We start from the raw sequence: 14,074 nt of genomic DNA on the forward strand, positions 1-14,074 counted from the left end.
TTATTGGACCTTTATAAAAAAAAAACTCCAGAATTTAAGAATTTATTTAAAAAATATTTTTTTTTGTTTGAAAATATCCCACCGTGAAAATGTCACTTTGCAGACAACGTGGGTTCTTCTGCAGATATTTTTTCGTTTCGCCTGGCATCCCTGCCGCTGTCAAATCCCAAAAATCGTGTCATGAAAGAAAAGAAAAAAAGCAAAGCAGCCCGAAGGTCGCGCGAGAGAAGAAAATGTCTGTCCAAGTCCAAATTGTGTAAAAATTGTTTCAATAGTAGCTGTGTAAAATGAACAAAGTTATCCTTTAAATAAGTGTTGCTCAAAAGACTATTAGATAACGCTTCCCCGGAACACATTTCCGTACGATTGTGTGACCAGATTCGGGTGTGTGTTTTGCCAAAAGTGGGGAGAAAAGAAAAAACGCAATCTCACGCACTTTACCTTGCCAAACAGTGGAGAGAACTCCCGGAACCTAGACGAGATAGTAATGGCCGAAAACTGGATCGGGAAGGCGGTGTCGATCCACTGCCGGGGTGACATTGGCGTGTTTCAGGGCGTCATCAAGCAGGTCAGCCCGGTCGAAATTGTGATAACCAAGGCCGTGCGGAACGGGATTCCGCTGCGGAAGACGAACGTAGAGGTGACGCTGACCTGCAAGGACATTGAGAAGTTGGACCTGATTGCGGGTACGAATCTGCCGAATTTGTACCCGTCGGCCGGCGGCAGCAAGCAGCAACCGCAGCAGCAGCAGGGGGACGATTCCGTCACGGCTGGGTTGGACAACTTGAAGATTGCTGGCGGAGGCAATCGGCAGCAGAATGGAAGTGGGCAAGTTGTCCGGAACAAGACACCTACCGGCGATGGCCGGAAGCCGCAGCAGCAACAGCAGGTGGCGGCCAAATCACCTGGACCAAATAAATACTCGCAGCAGCAGCAGAATAGCAGCAACAATGGCCAACGGAACGGGTACGAAAACGGTTCCGCCAAAAGCACGAGCCGTCCCATCGAGATTAACGGTGGCAAGGGTGGTCAGTCCTTTGCTCCGTACACGAAGAACGATAATCAGCAGCAGCAGCAGCAGCAGAAAAAGAAGAATCCTCGCAACGGAAGTGGCCCCGGGAATGTCGGAAACGGTAACGGCTTCCAGCAGCAGCGGTACAACAACAACCACAAGAATTCCGCGTTCGGAACGCCCGTGGACGATCCGATGATGGACGAAGACTTTGACTTTGAGAAGAACCTGGCCCTGTTTGACAAGCAAGCGATCTGGGACGAAATCGACGCCATCCAGTCTAAGCCGGACCTGCTCCGGCAGACGGTTTCGTCCGGCAAGAAAAAGTACCGCCACGACGAGAACGTGCTCGCGTCCGAACCGACCCAGTACCGGCAGATCGAGCTGGAGGGTAGCGGCGGCGTTGGCAGCCTCAACCAAGAGTACCTGACGGACGAGGGTCTGGTGATTCCGTCGATTCCACGCAGCACGCGCAACCTGGTCCAGCAGCTGGCGGAGAATCACGGCCTCGGGGCGGACCGCCAGAACGATCTGCTCGCTCGGGGCGCGGCAGAAATCGCGCTCCAGCTGCTCGGAGGTTCGCGACGTCTCACGCCGAACAACCAGCACCAGTGGCCAAAGATCGCGGTGGTTTGTGACGAGCCGTACAACGCGCGGATCAGTGAGATTGGCATTGCGACCGGGCGGATGTTGGCGTGCCACGGGCTGAAGGTGGTGGTGTACGTGTCCTGTTCGAGCAAGTCGACCCGGGTCAGCCACGAGCTGGAGCTGTACGCGGCCACCGGGAATCTCTTTACGTTTAATGTTAATGGTGAGTTGAGCAAGGGCGTCTATGCGAAGTGTCTTTTTACCCGCTACATATATTCCGGCACTGGGAAGCCAGTTGATCGAATTGATGGTCAACCAAACTAATCGTGTTTGTTTTGTTTTGCATTGCGTGGCCAAGTTTTTTCTTCTTCTGTTTATTCAAGTTTGAAACCATTTTTTTTGGAACGTCAAAAAAAAAATCGCCGTGTTGCAAAATTGCGCAATATTGTAATAAATCCACTTCATTTTCCGAGAAATAGCATTATTGCTTCTTTGACGTGAAGATTTCATTAAAAGCTTTAAAGAGTTCGATATTTTCAAAATGTTTAAATCAAGACCAACATATCAAAAGGGCCATACTTTCAATATTACACCCTTTTGAAATGTCTTGATTTAAAAAAATGTTACGGGAGCGTTCTTTTACTACGTAACGCAGTTAGGGGGGGGGGGGGGAGGGGGTTTCGATATCTGTTACAAAAATAGGGGGAGGGTGCTGAAAAATTCTGTACGTAACGCAAAATTTTCGTATAACAATTCTTAAAAAAAGTAAAAAGTCCTTGCGTTACCCGTTGCTGGGGGGTCGCTCATCTGTTACGATTTGTCACGAATTTGCAAATCATGTTTTATTGACAAAAGTGAAATTAAAAATCACCAACATTTTTTTACCGCTATCATTTTTTTTTCAGTGTAGTCCATATCCATACCTACTACTTTGCCGAAGACACCAAATCGATGAAAAAAATCCTTCAAAAGATACAGATTTTTGAATTTTCATTTAGCATTTTTGTATGGACAGCTGCCAAATTTGTATGGAAAATTATATGGACAAACTAATAATGCAAAATTTGAACGTGACTCCAAAAAACCTCCGTTTTCGCTGATTTGCTTCTGTTTTATCAGTTAACATTTATTGAATTTCATATCAAAGCAAGATTTGACAATCTTGTCCAGCTAAAATGAATAAAATAGTTTAAAATTTTCTGCGACATTTAACCCGTTCAAAATATTGTTTAATGTTTTCATCTCATTTCAAAAAGTTAATTTAAAATCAATTGGCAAAAATACTATAATACAGGGTGGCCACTCAAGTCGGGAAATCGGGAAAGTCGGGAAAAAGTCGGGAATTCGCCAAAATCCGCCAAAAATCGGGAAAAAGTCGGGAATTTATGATTTTTTGTCAAAAAGTTGGGAAAAGTCGGGAATTAAAGCATGCTTGATTAAAAATTATTTTTTTAACTCTTGAATAATTTTGTAATATTTTGTACAATTCTCAAATTGAATTCACTCAATTCAGCTTTAATAACTTACTTTAAATTTAAGGTTCTTTTCACTATTTCAATATATTTGAGAATGGAAAAGCTGTTTAAGACATTCAAAATCTTAATTAATATTGGAGTCTTTGACACAGATCTTCATAATATTTTTCATGAATCATATGATCTCTATAAATTTTTGTTTATCATACAAAAGGTAAAGTTAATGAAAAACTAATATAAAAATAGAGCCTAATGGCCAGCTTAGAGTTATGATTCTATTTCATTTTGTCACATAGATTGAATATTTGAAACTTGAGTTTGGCAATGGTTTTTTGGTAAATTTTTTTAATTGTTTAACTAAATTCTTTAAGTAACTAAAATATGTTTTTTTTTAATGTTGCCGTTAAACTTTTTTTGTGAGTATGGTTAAATTACTACTATACATAAAGCATGATTTTCAGTTTTCGAAAAACTTAAATATCGAATGAAATCCAAAATTCAAAAACTTTTTTACGTTTTAAAAACATAAAGAAAATTTTTAAATTGCAAAAAAATAATCCAAGAAATTTAGAGTTATTGCAAAACTGTTTTAAAAAAATCTCTCTTCAAACATTTTGCTTAAAATAAGTGGTAAAACAGAAAATCATATTTAACAGAATGTTCATTGAAAAAAAAAACAGTTAAAAAATGACCACTAGAAAAAATAAAAATGAAATCAAAAAAACAATCTCAAAAATTACAAAATTAAAATGGGAATCAGGCAAATTTTTTTATGAATTTCTTGACATTTTTCTAAATCCTTTGAATGAATAATTTCTGCAGTTATGTTTTAATCATTCTTTGATTTAAAATGATGATGAAGTTTAAAAAAAAAAAATGGAACGAAATTTTAAGCTCAGTTATCTTTAACTTTTTGTCATTTCCAGTTGAAACGAAGTATCAAAAACTATACTTTTGCCAATTTAAAAAATAACATGAATGTTATAAGTATTGTTGAACTTTCGATAATTTTTTCAAAGACTAATTGTTTGTGTTTCTACTCTGAATCATAATAATGAAGTTTGTGAAGTTTTTTTTCAATTGTTGTTTAGTTTCTGTATTTATAAAAAATGCCTATATTTGGATTATTTTTAAATTCATTTATTTTTTTTTTCGATGGTTAATATTGACTTGTCTTATAGAAAGTTTTTTGTTTGAAATCATTCTTTAGATAAGAAATGCGTATTATTTGAGCATTCTGGAAAAGTCTGGAAAAAGTCGGGAAAAAGTCGGGAATTTGAAAATGGGATTTGAGTGGTCACCATAATTTGTAACGAAATCGAAATTTGTAATCAGAATGAGAACAGAAAACAAAAAAGGTGGTATTTTCAACTATCACGGAAATCATCCACCCAAATTATCCAATAACTTTAAAATTCAACAGGACACAGAAAAAAAATCTGAAATGTTTTTCAAATTTGATTTTAAAGATGAAAAATACTCTTCATTTTATTTTGATTAAAACAGCTTGTCAATTGAAATTACATGAAAAACCTCTGTGGTAGAAATATTTATTACGATCTTATTTGAAAAACAAATAAAAAAATCTGAAAATTGAAAAATTTCAAGAATTTCACACCGTCCGCGAAATTGGGTACTAAAGCCCTATGTCAATTTTTATGTACAACGTTAAAAAACACGATTAAAAACTATTTCTGACCACTTTTTTTCATTTTAATGCAAAATTTTTTTTGACAAGACAACATTTTTTCGATGGATTAACTATGGTCCCCTTGGAACGAGCTGTCAAGTAGGAGCTTTTCTGTCAAGAAGGACCGCGAGGTTAATTTTTCAAAATTGATTTAAAAATCAATTTTAAGCTCTTTATGGTCGTACAAAGGGTCATTGTACTCAGAAAAATAAGCTTTATCGCTGTGAACAATACTATCAGCAATCTAAGCTTCATTTTAGGACCCAATTGTCCAAATTCAATAACCCTATATTAGTAATTTGTCAAGGTTATTCACTCGCTTAATTCTACTGTAGTTTTTTAGATTATTTTCGTTCCTAATTGAGTTTGAAAAATATTTGCAACGGCCTTATAGAAATTTGTACAAAAAAGTATTTTTTTCGGTTCGTCCACAAACAATCTCATGTTGGTGAACAAACGACGCCATATTGCCAATGATGTTCGGTAGCTCATATCTAGTGTTTTTTTCAAGGGTCCAATAAACCATATTTCCAGTTTTTGCTTTTTGGGTGTTTTTGAAATCGCCTTGAGTCAGGGGTATTAAAAACACCCAAATAGCAAAAACAGAAAATTTGGTTTATTGGACCTTTTTGCCTTCCTCGCCTTACTGAGGAAAGGCTATCAAATCACTCGGAAAATGAACTTTTTAATTAAAAACCCTAGACCTACCTTCATTTGTACATATCGACTCAGAATCACCAGCTGAGCAAATGTCTGTGTGTTTGGCTGTATGTAGACATGTGTACCAAATCAATGTCACTGGAATATCTCGTCACAGGCTCAACCGATTTTGGCCGGAATGGTTTTAATCGATCCGCCTTAACGTCCCCTAAGTTGCTATTTAAATTCATGCAGAAGCCGTTGCATCGTATCAAAAAGTGGTCAAAGACAAACTTATAGGAAATTTGACGGGTTTTCCGGAAAAAATACACTGAAAGAAAAAAAATAAGATGTTATAAAAAAGTCTCACGAAAATCGCAGAATGAAGCACTCACCTAAAAAAAATACAAAAATCATTTTCTGAAACTATTTTTTTGATAAGTGCTCTAAACGTCAAAATTTTCAAAAACCGATTCTTCCGACAATTTTACATTAAAGTCTGCATATTGACCAGTGTCCTAAGGCCAATATCCTCGTGAAGTTACAGCGGTTTTAAAAATAAAAATGTTGAAAAAATAGGTTTTTTGTGGTTTTTGACAATTTCTCTTTTGATTTTTCAGTCTGGAAAATATTTTTACCGGAAAGCTCGTCCAATTTCCCATAAGATTGTCCTTGGCGTATTTTTTTCTTTCATCGTATTTTTTCCGGAAAACCCGTTAAATTTCCTACAAGTTTGACTTTGACCACTTTTTTTACGGCTTTGAGATACAGCAATATTTAAATTCCAAATTACAAAAATATTGAAAACGCATAAGCACTTCTCAAATGTCATTATCGAGTGAAACTGGCCTCATATACACAAAAATTGCTTACATAAGCGTAGGATAACATGTCTACAAAGTTTCATTGAAATCGGAGAGGGTCGAGAAAAAAGTACCTAAAAAATTCCTGTTTTGGGCCGCAATTTATCAATAGGGGAAATATACCCTTTCTAATCAAACACCTATCTTCGTCATATGGAAAGTTTGATGCTCGATTAAAGCTCCAAAAATACTATTTGGGCACCGCCTCGAGTAACCACGCAAATGTATGCCACTTAATGGTCAAAAAGATCAAATTTTATGCACTTTTGATCATAATTTCTATTTTGCGAGACCATTTCTCATCATTTTGTTGGCACACACACATCCACACGCAAGAGCTTAACCGCTTAACGAATGTCGCCATCAATATCTTTTCACTTGCGCTAACGATTTCAAAGCGCTTAAGATATAAAATTGCTTCCAACTATCGGCACCATGTTCTTTTGCACATTAGTTAGTCACTCACTTGAGAAATAATTCCGAAACATGTAAATAATTAGCAAGCGCCATAAAAAAAAACAAACGCGCCAAGTCTTTTGACATTTGCCTTTTGACGACCCATTCCAATCGAAGGCTGAAGAAGACCGAGCGAGAAGCGAAGGCAAATAAAGAGCAAAGGGTGGCCACCAACACCACCAGCAGCGCCTGTTGGAGCGAGCCAGTGATGCCAGGAAACTTTCTCTATGAATGCAACTTCAGCAGACCCAAAAGAGTGCTGGAAGAAAAAAAGAACTAAGCTGAAAATATAAAAAAGGGCGTGGCCCAATGCACTCGTCTGATTAGAATGCATTTGGGAAATATTTTTTTTAAATGCTTGTAAAAGGAAAAGCGTAACTTTTAGTAGAAGTGAAAATAAACAGAAATGTTCACAAAAAGTTGCTCTACTCGTTGGTGTACTTGGTTTTAGTGAATTTCAAGGAAAAATCCAGATTATCCAGCATCATTCAAACACGACCGCTTATTAGGCTTAAAAATAAAATATATCAAACTTAACAATACTAGGGTATTTTAACCATTAATGGACCCCCTAGTAGAGCCGAAGCACATTTTTCGCAAATTTTCAATATTTTGAGCACTTTTTCATAACCCTTTGTACAAAACAATGAAAACTGAAGTCTTTCGAATAATTTTGACTATTTGTTTCATCAGTTATTTGTTTTTGAGCAGAAAAATAGCCAATTGAAAAAAAAGTTTTTTTTGCCTGTTGTGGACCCCCTTTTCCTATAGTGGACCCGGGTCCATAATCCGATTGTGGACCCGGGTCCACTATAGGCAAACTGTTATTTTTATACCAAATTTAACCGATATTTGATGTTTTGATGCATGGTGTAGGTCTAATGATAGATATAATGAATAAAAGATGGATTTTGCTCACTTTTCATCATAAACAAATATTTTTTGTTAACAAATTTGGCTTTAAACAACAAAAAACCAAACAGACATTTAAACACATTTATTTCCGAAAAAGATCAGAGAAAACGTCTCAAAAACCACTGTAAACATAAAAATAATTTAAAAAAAGTAATCTTGATGCAAATTTTTCCATATTAATTATATAAATTGTTGACCGAAACTAAACAATAGAATTGTTTACAGTTGCTGATAAAACCACGCATGTTTATTGAAAAAAAAATGTTTTGTTATTGATTTATTATTATAAAATATCATTTCAAACTGCAATTATGGTGCTTCAGTTAAGTACAATTAACTATAGTTTTGATTAATTATAAATTCTTACGGCTTCAGCATTATTGGTACTTTTAACATGAAAACAGCTATATTTATACTCATAATTGAAATAATATGCGTTTAGGTTGATAACAACATTTATTGTATGTTTTAGAGAAACTTTTGCTTGAATACATAGTTTTCATCATTTTTGAAGGTTTAATTAACAGGGGTCCACTTTTGGAAAAGTTTGGATTTTCGTTGTCCTATATTGGACCCCCATAATTTTTGCTAGAACATTGCATTTCTTCGCTTTATTTTAGTAAATATCCTTAAACTTACATTACTTCGACTTGCTGAAGTTAAATAATCAGTCAAAAAATGATTAGATGGTTAATTCAATCATAAAATATAAATGCAGTTTTGTTGTGAAAATGCTAGTGGCCATGGCTGATTTCAGATGTCGAACTCAAAACACTTATTTTGGTGAAAAGGACAATTCAATGTCAGTCAATATTGTTCTAAATGATGCTGAACATGCCAAATAAAAGATTTGTAGACAACAACACGCTTGAAATTGTGATTTTATTGAATTTTCCATTAAAAACCCTTCAGAGGGTCCACTATAGGAAAGGGGTCCACTAATGGATAACGTACCCTATTTTGAGAAATGACACTTGTTTAAACCTGGCCTTTAGTTTTACGAAAAACGAAAACATTATGAAAATATTACTAAAAAACATATGCTGTTAAAAATTGAAAAAAAAAATCCAAATTAAAAAAATCGTTTAAAAATACAAACACAATTTTAAATGTCTACCTTTTTCTCCTCCCACCATTTCCAGCGCTTCCCTCCTCCGACCTGGTCATCGCGGCCATCAAGGCGCGCCGCCTAGCGGACCCGCTGCGCAAGTGGATCCTCGAGAACCGCGCCCCGGTGCTGGCGATCGATCCGCCGGCCGGTGGCTTCGAAGCGGTCCCCGCCAAGTGCACCCTGCTGCCCGTCCTGCCGCTGACCGATCTCGGGCCGGAGTCCGCCACGGGGCGGCTCTACCTGGCCAACCTGGGCATTCCGGACAAGTTTTTCGCCGACTCGGGCATCAAGTACAAATCTCCGTTCGACAAGGCCGTCATTCCGATCCACCGGCGAAAGAATTAGGGGGGAGGGGTGGAGGAAAAGGGGGCGAGTGAAAGTGCATTTTTTCTGTGTCTCAGTTACGGGGGAGATTTTTGCGGGGTAACAAACAACTATTGCAGCAGAGAACGAGGAGAAGTGGAAGTTGGGAGATTGATCGTCTGTTTGAGATGGACGTTTTTTATGTTTTATTTTAAACTTTTGGGGGTGAAATCCTAAGATAGAGACACAAACACAAAACTGACTGCAACGAACAAAGAGCAAGACGACGACGAAGAAGAAAATCAAAGACATTTAGTTTCCTTGAAGATGTTTACAAGAGATTGGAAATGTGTTGCCGGGCTAATGGTTTGTACGAGGTCAACAAAGCAAAAAACAAACGACAGCAAATGCAAGCAATATATATTTCAACTGGCGAAAGGGATAAACACAGCCAGGAAACTAAACGAACCCGTGTAAGTTTACGCTTAGAATATCACATCCCAACGGAAGCAACGATTCACCCCGGAACGTGTGGAAGAAGCAATTAAAAATGTTCCAGGACAGTATTAAATATCCAATTTAGAAGCCAAAGCGAAAAGGGATGTACCACATGTATGGGGAGCACATCAAAGACACGAGCTTTGGGTTCTTGAAATTTTTGCCGGCGTGTCCGTTTATCGGGTTGAATAAGGATGTAATCGAGGGTGTAACGTAATAAAATATGGGTTGAACGGTCGGTCGCAGGTGTCGGAACATTATTAAGGGATGGTTTTGGGATTTCTTCAAACTCACGTTCATTTGAAAGACGTGGCCAAATATGGATGCAAAGTTCAACTTTTCAGCATTTCTATCGAAAAGTAATACTTTTGGTTTTTGGTTTTTAATTGAGAACTCATATTTATAAGCTCTTTTTGAATTGCAAATGATGGTGGTACAAAACTACTTTTATTTATCTGTAGTTAAAAAAAGAAGTATTTTCCTAGAATGTCTTATATTTTTGGAAGAGATTTTCAACACAGGTATTTTATTTAATTTTGATGAAACTTTGTCCACCTTTTCTAAGTCAAAAGAAGCCATTTTGCATCATTAGTTTTTCCATACAATTTTGAGGGCTGGTCATAAAAAAATTACATATTAAACTGAACTATGATTTAAAAATGATCCAAAGTAGTCTAATTTTGTGTAATCTAAAATGTAAGCAAAATAGTGATGGTGAAAGGGAATTACAAAATTAAAGAATTAAATTCAAGAATTAAAGAAATAAAATAAAAAAAAAATATGGAATAAACAAGGTTGTTACGGACTACACTTAACTCATTTAAAAAAATACTGACTCTGAATATTTAATTTCTTCAAAGTTTTGAGTAATGTTTTTTATCCTTATTTATTGTTCTTTTATACTGGATACATTCAATTTTAATCTTGTGAATCTTAATAAAATTTAAAACTTTTCTTGAAGATACAGACATTTGGATGTAACAAAAATTATTATTGGGCATGTTCCAGTGGGTGTACTGTGCTTCTATCCCAAATATGAGCTTGATTGGACGTAACAGAAGCTTCTCCGCCTTTGAATTTTAGATGGGATTCAACCAGTAGAAATATATATATTTTTAATTTGAACATTCTTGAAGAAAAATATAAAAATCAAAACATTCAAAAATTACAGCTCCAACATTCAAAACTGGATTATTCAGAAATTAGGAAATAAAATTAGGAAAAATAGTATTAAAAAACCAAAAAATAAATAAATTCTTCAATTCTTCAATTTTTCAATTCTTCAATTCTTCAATTCTTCAATTCCTCAATTCCTCAATTCTTCAATTCTTTAATTCCTTTATTCTTCAATTCTTAAATTCCTTGGTTCTTGAATGCTGCCATTTTTGTTACCATCTTAGAAACCTGATAAAATTTTAAGTGTTTTTGGAGTTTTTTTTTTCGGTTAGAGAAATTTTGAGAAGAAGATGTAGGAAAATTTGCTTCGATTTTTTCTAAGTGACGCTTTGGTAAGATCATCGAGTATGAACTGTATCTTAAACTTAAAACCTCAAGATCGAGAATTTCTTACAATTTTTAATTTTTTTTATTTTTTATTAAGATTTCATTCAGTTTTTAGATCTAAATTTCTAAATGTTGAAATTTTTGATTTTTTTTACCAGAATGTTTGTTTTGGCTTTTCCTTTAGTTTACCTAATCCTAGCAAAAATACATTTTCAGGGTTTCAAGATTCTGCGTCCCCAGATTACAAAATAGAATTTATTATGAAACTCTTTTGAATGTTTGTCGCAAAATTATTTTTCTTAAAATGACGCGGATTTTGCGCGGATTGGGTTTTGGCATGGCGCGGATTTTTTTTCGATTTCTCCGTAACAATTCTGAATAAAGGAATTTGAGAGTTCAAGAATTTATAAAATATGGTCTCCTCGGAAAATTTGTTTTTTTTTTTATAAAAACACAATCAAAAATCGCATCGTCCTAATTCGTTTGAAAATTCCGCAAAAGGCAACAATTTTAAAATTAAACATGACTTCTTACTTTAATTCAAATTTTCTATTGTTTTTTTTTGAAAACTTTTAACTTTAAATTTTCCTTAGGAAAAGAAATGAAACTAACTAATCGCAATTAAAAATTTACAACAATTGTAATTATTGATTATTTCTAGAGTTTTTTTTAATGGTCCTGTAAGCTATTGTGTTTCATATGTTTAACAGGACCCATTCAAAAAAAAAACTCTAGATTTTTTGGTAAAGGGCAACATTTAAAATGGCATCACCAGATAAAAAAATAACATAGGACAATTTTATGGTTGCTCATTTTGGATGTTCGAATAGAAACAAATGATTGACAAAATAAAAAAAAAGTTTTAAGTATTTACAGAATCCATCGTTAAAAAATAAAATAAAAAAGTCATTGATTTTTATCAATATCTTAAATTTTCAATATTCAAAAAGGAAAATGCATGAAACCACAAAAACGCTCCAAACAATACGGTAGTAAAAAATAAAAATAAATTGGTGGTCTGGAGAGGTCAGGGAAAAGTCAGGGAATTTTATTTTGGTATTTGGATCGACACCATGTACCTAAAAATGGCTATAACTTGAAAACGGTGCATTTTATCAAAATTTCACTTAAGTACTTTTTGATCAAATTTTACATCGAAAACTAACTTAATCCGCCTATGTGGTTGATGCCTTCCTCTTTTTTACCAACAATGGGTAATATGAGTGGTTTGGACACATATTTCAGCTATTTTTTTGAATCCAGAAAAAAACGTACACACATATAACTTAAGTAATCATAAATCGAGACAAGGTTGCCAGATCATCAATGTTTTGGACTCGTTGGAAAGGTTTTTCGATTATCTAACCAACGATGGGTCGGATGGTGGATCCGGACATAGTTTACATGCATATAAGTGAGATCCGGATAAATGTGAAAACACATTTTTATACGTAACTTTTTAACTATTTATCGAAACTTCAAACAATTCAATAGCGATGTATGGGACCCTAAACCAAGTCGAATGCAACCGGTTTGATCAAAATCGGTCCAGCCAGTGCTGAGAAAACTTGGCAAGAATTTTGAATACATACATACACACATACACACACACACAGACATTTGTTCTGTTTTCGATTCTGAGTCGATAGGTATACATGAATATAGGTCTACGAGCTGTATTTCAAAAGTTCATTTTTCGAGCAGGATTATAGCCTTACCTCAGTGAGGAAGGCAAAAATGAAATTAAATTTTTTTCCGACGAAAATTTCGATTTTTTTTTAAAATCAGTATTGATTCAAAAATTCATAACTCGGTTAAAGATTTTTTGCCAATTCTGGAAATTTCTGAAAAGTTGGCATTTGATGTTCCCTAAAACATATGAAAAAAAATTAATAAAAATAGTGTTTTATTGCAAATCAAGTTTTAGTGACAAAAAGTTAAATGAAAAATCACCAATTCCATCCAAATTCCTTCCAAAGATACAGATTTTTGAATTTTCACACATCTTTTTTATATGGATAGCTGCCAAATTTGGATGGAAAATTATATGGACAAACTAATGATGCAAAACGGCTTCTTTGGGCATACCGAAAGCACCATAACAGCTTCAGCCGGATAAAAAAATACAAAAAATAAAATTAAAGAAAAAAGACCGATTTCGTAGAGAACTGCTCTGCTATGGCATGACAGCCACACTTTTATTTTCTAATGTTGGTTCCACTGCGCGATTTTGACATTTCGGGCGTGCACCATTTGTAACGCCATCTTCGCAGAAAAACCTGGATAAAAAGTCTAATAAAAGTAAAATAAAGACGATATTAAAAAGTCGAGTTCTAATTTGTAAGAAAATATTGAACATAAACTATGAGAAATTTTTGAAGCGGTCTTATTTTAATGCCATAAGATTGAAACCATACTCCAGTTTGTACCCAAATCTTCTGCAGCAATTCCAATGGAGGAGCCCCACGGTAGTTTGTTCAACATTTGTCCGTATAAATTTTCCAAAATTTAATCATTTCCTGGAATCACCCTCGATGCAAATCTAGGTTAACGACTTCTTCCTGCAAACCGGGTGTGCTCCATTGGTGGCCTCATCCGGTTCCTTATTTCTTGCCCTTCCCCTCCCTGCGGATGCCAGCTGACGCGCGACTCATGACTCAAGCAATACCTACCCATCCCTACAGGACAGGTAAGCTGTTTTGCTTCCCCTTACGACCTCACGAGTCAGCATCGTCGTCGTCGTCTCCTTCGTTGTAGGAATTTAAATTCATAAGGATTAGGTAACGAAGATGCAAAACCAGTGTGATCCGGTGTCCCATCTTCTTTGGTGCCAAAGGTGTGTTGCCCCTGCCAGGCAATGCCACATCCTTCCGGATCGAGTACGAGGGAGAAAAGGGAGAAAAAAGAAGCTCAAAAGAGGATTTCGTATCAAAAAGTAGATTAAATCAAATGCTGCCGTTCTTTTATATTTTCTTCTTCTTTTTTGTACTTTTTTTATTTGAGCTCCCCAGGGGAAACGGT

General features: G+C 35.6%; 1 protein-coding gene across 1 annotated transcript; it reads left to right on the forward strand.

Moving 5' to 3' along the window:
- The first annotated feature begins 177 nt into the window (after positions 1–177).
- Positions 178–9,450, forward strand: LOC120413679 (enhancer of mRNA-decapping protein 3). Its single transcript, XM_039574606.2, has 2 exons — positions 178–1,823; positions 8,781–9,450. Exons 1-2 carry the CDS (start codon positions 488–490, stop codon positions 9,092–9,094), a joined length of 1,650 nt encoding a protein of 549 aa, XP_039430540.1. The 5' UTR covers positions 178–487; the 3' UTR covers positions 9,095–9,450.
- Positions 9,451–14,074: the final 4,624 nt, after the last annotated feature.

The sequence above is a fragment of the Culex pipiens genome, chromosome 3 (genome assembly GCF_016801865.2).
Source record: "Culex pipiens pallens isolate TS chromosome 3, TS_CPP_V2, whole genome shotgun sequence".
NCBI lineage: Eukaryota > Metazoa > Arthropoda > Insecta > Diptera > Culicidae > Culex > Culex pipiens.

Excerpts from the sequence above, each read along its gene's own strand:
- LOC120413679 (XM_039574606.2), top strand. The coding sequence starts at position 488 with ATGGCCGAAAACTGGATCGGGAAGGCGGTGTCGATCCACTGCCGGGGT. Across the intron at positions 1,824-8,780 it reads CTTTACGTTTAATGTTAATG|CGCTTCCCTCCTCCGACCTG; the intron begins GTGAGTTGAGCA and ends CACCATTTCCAG.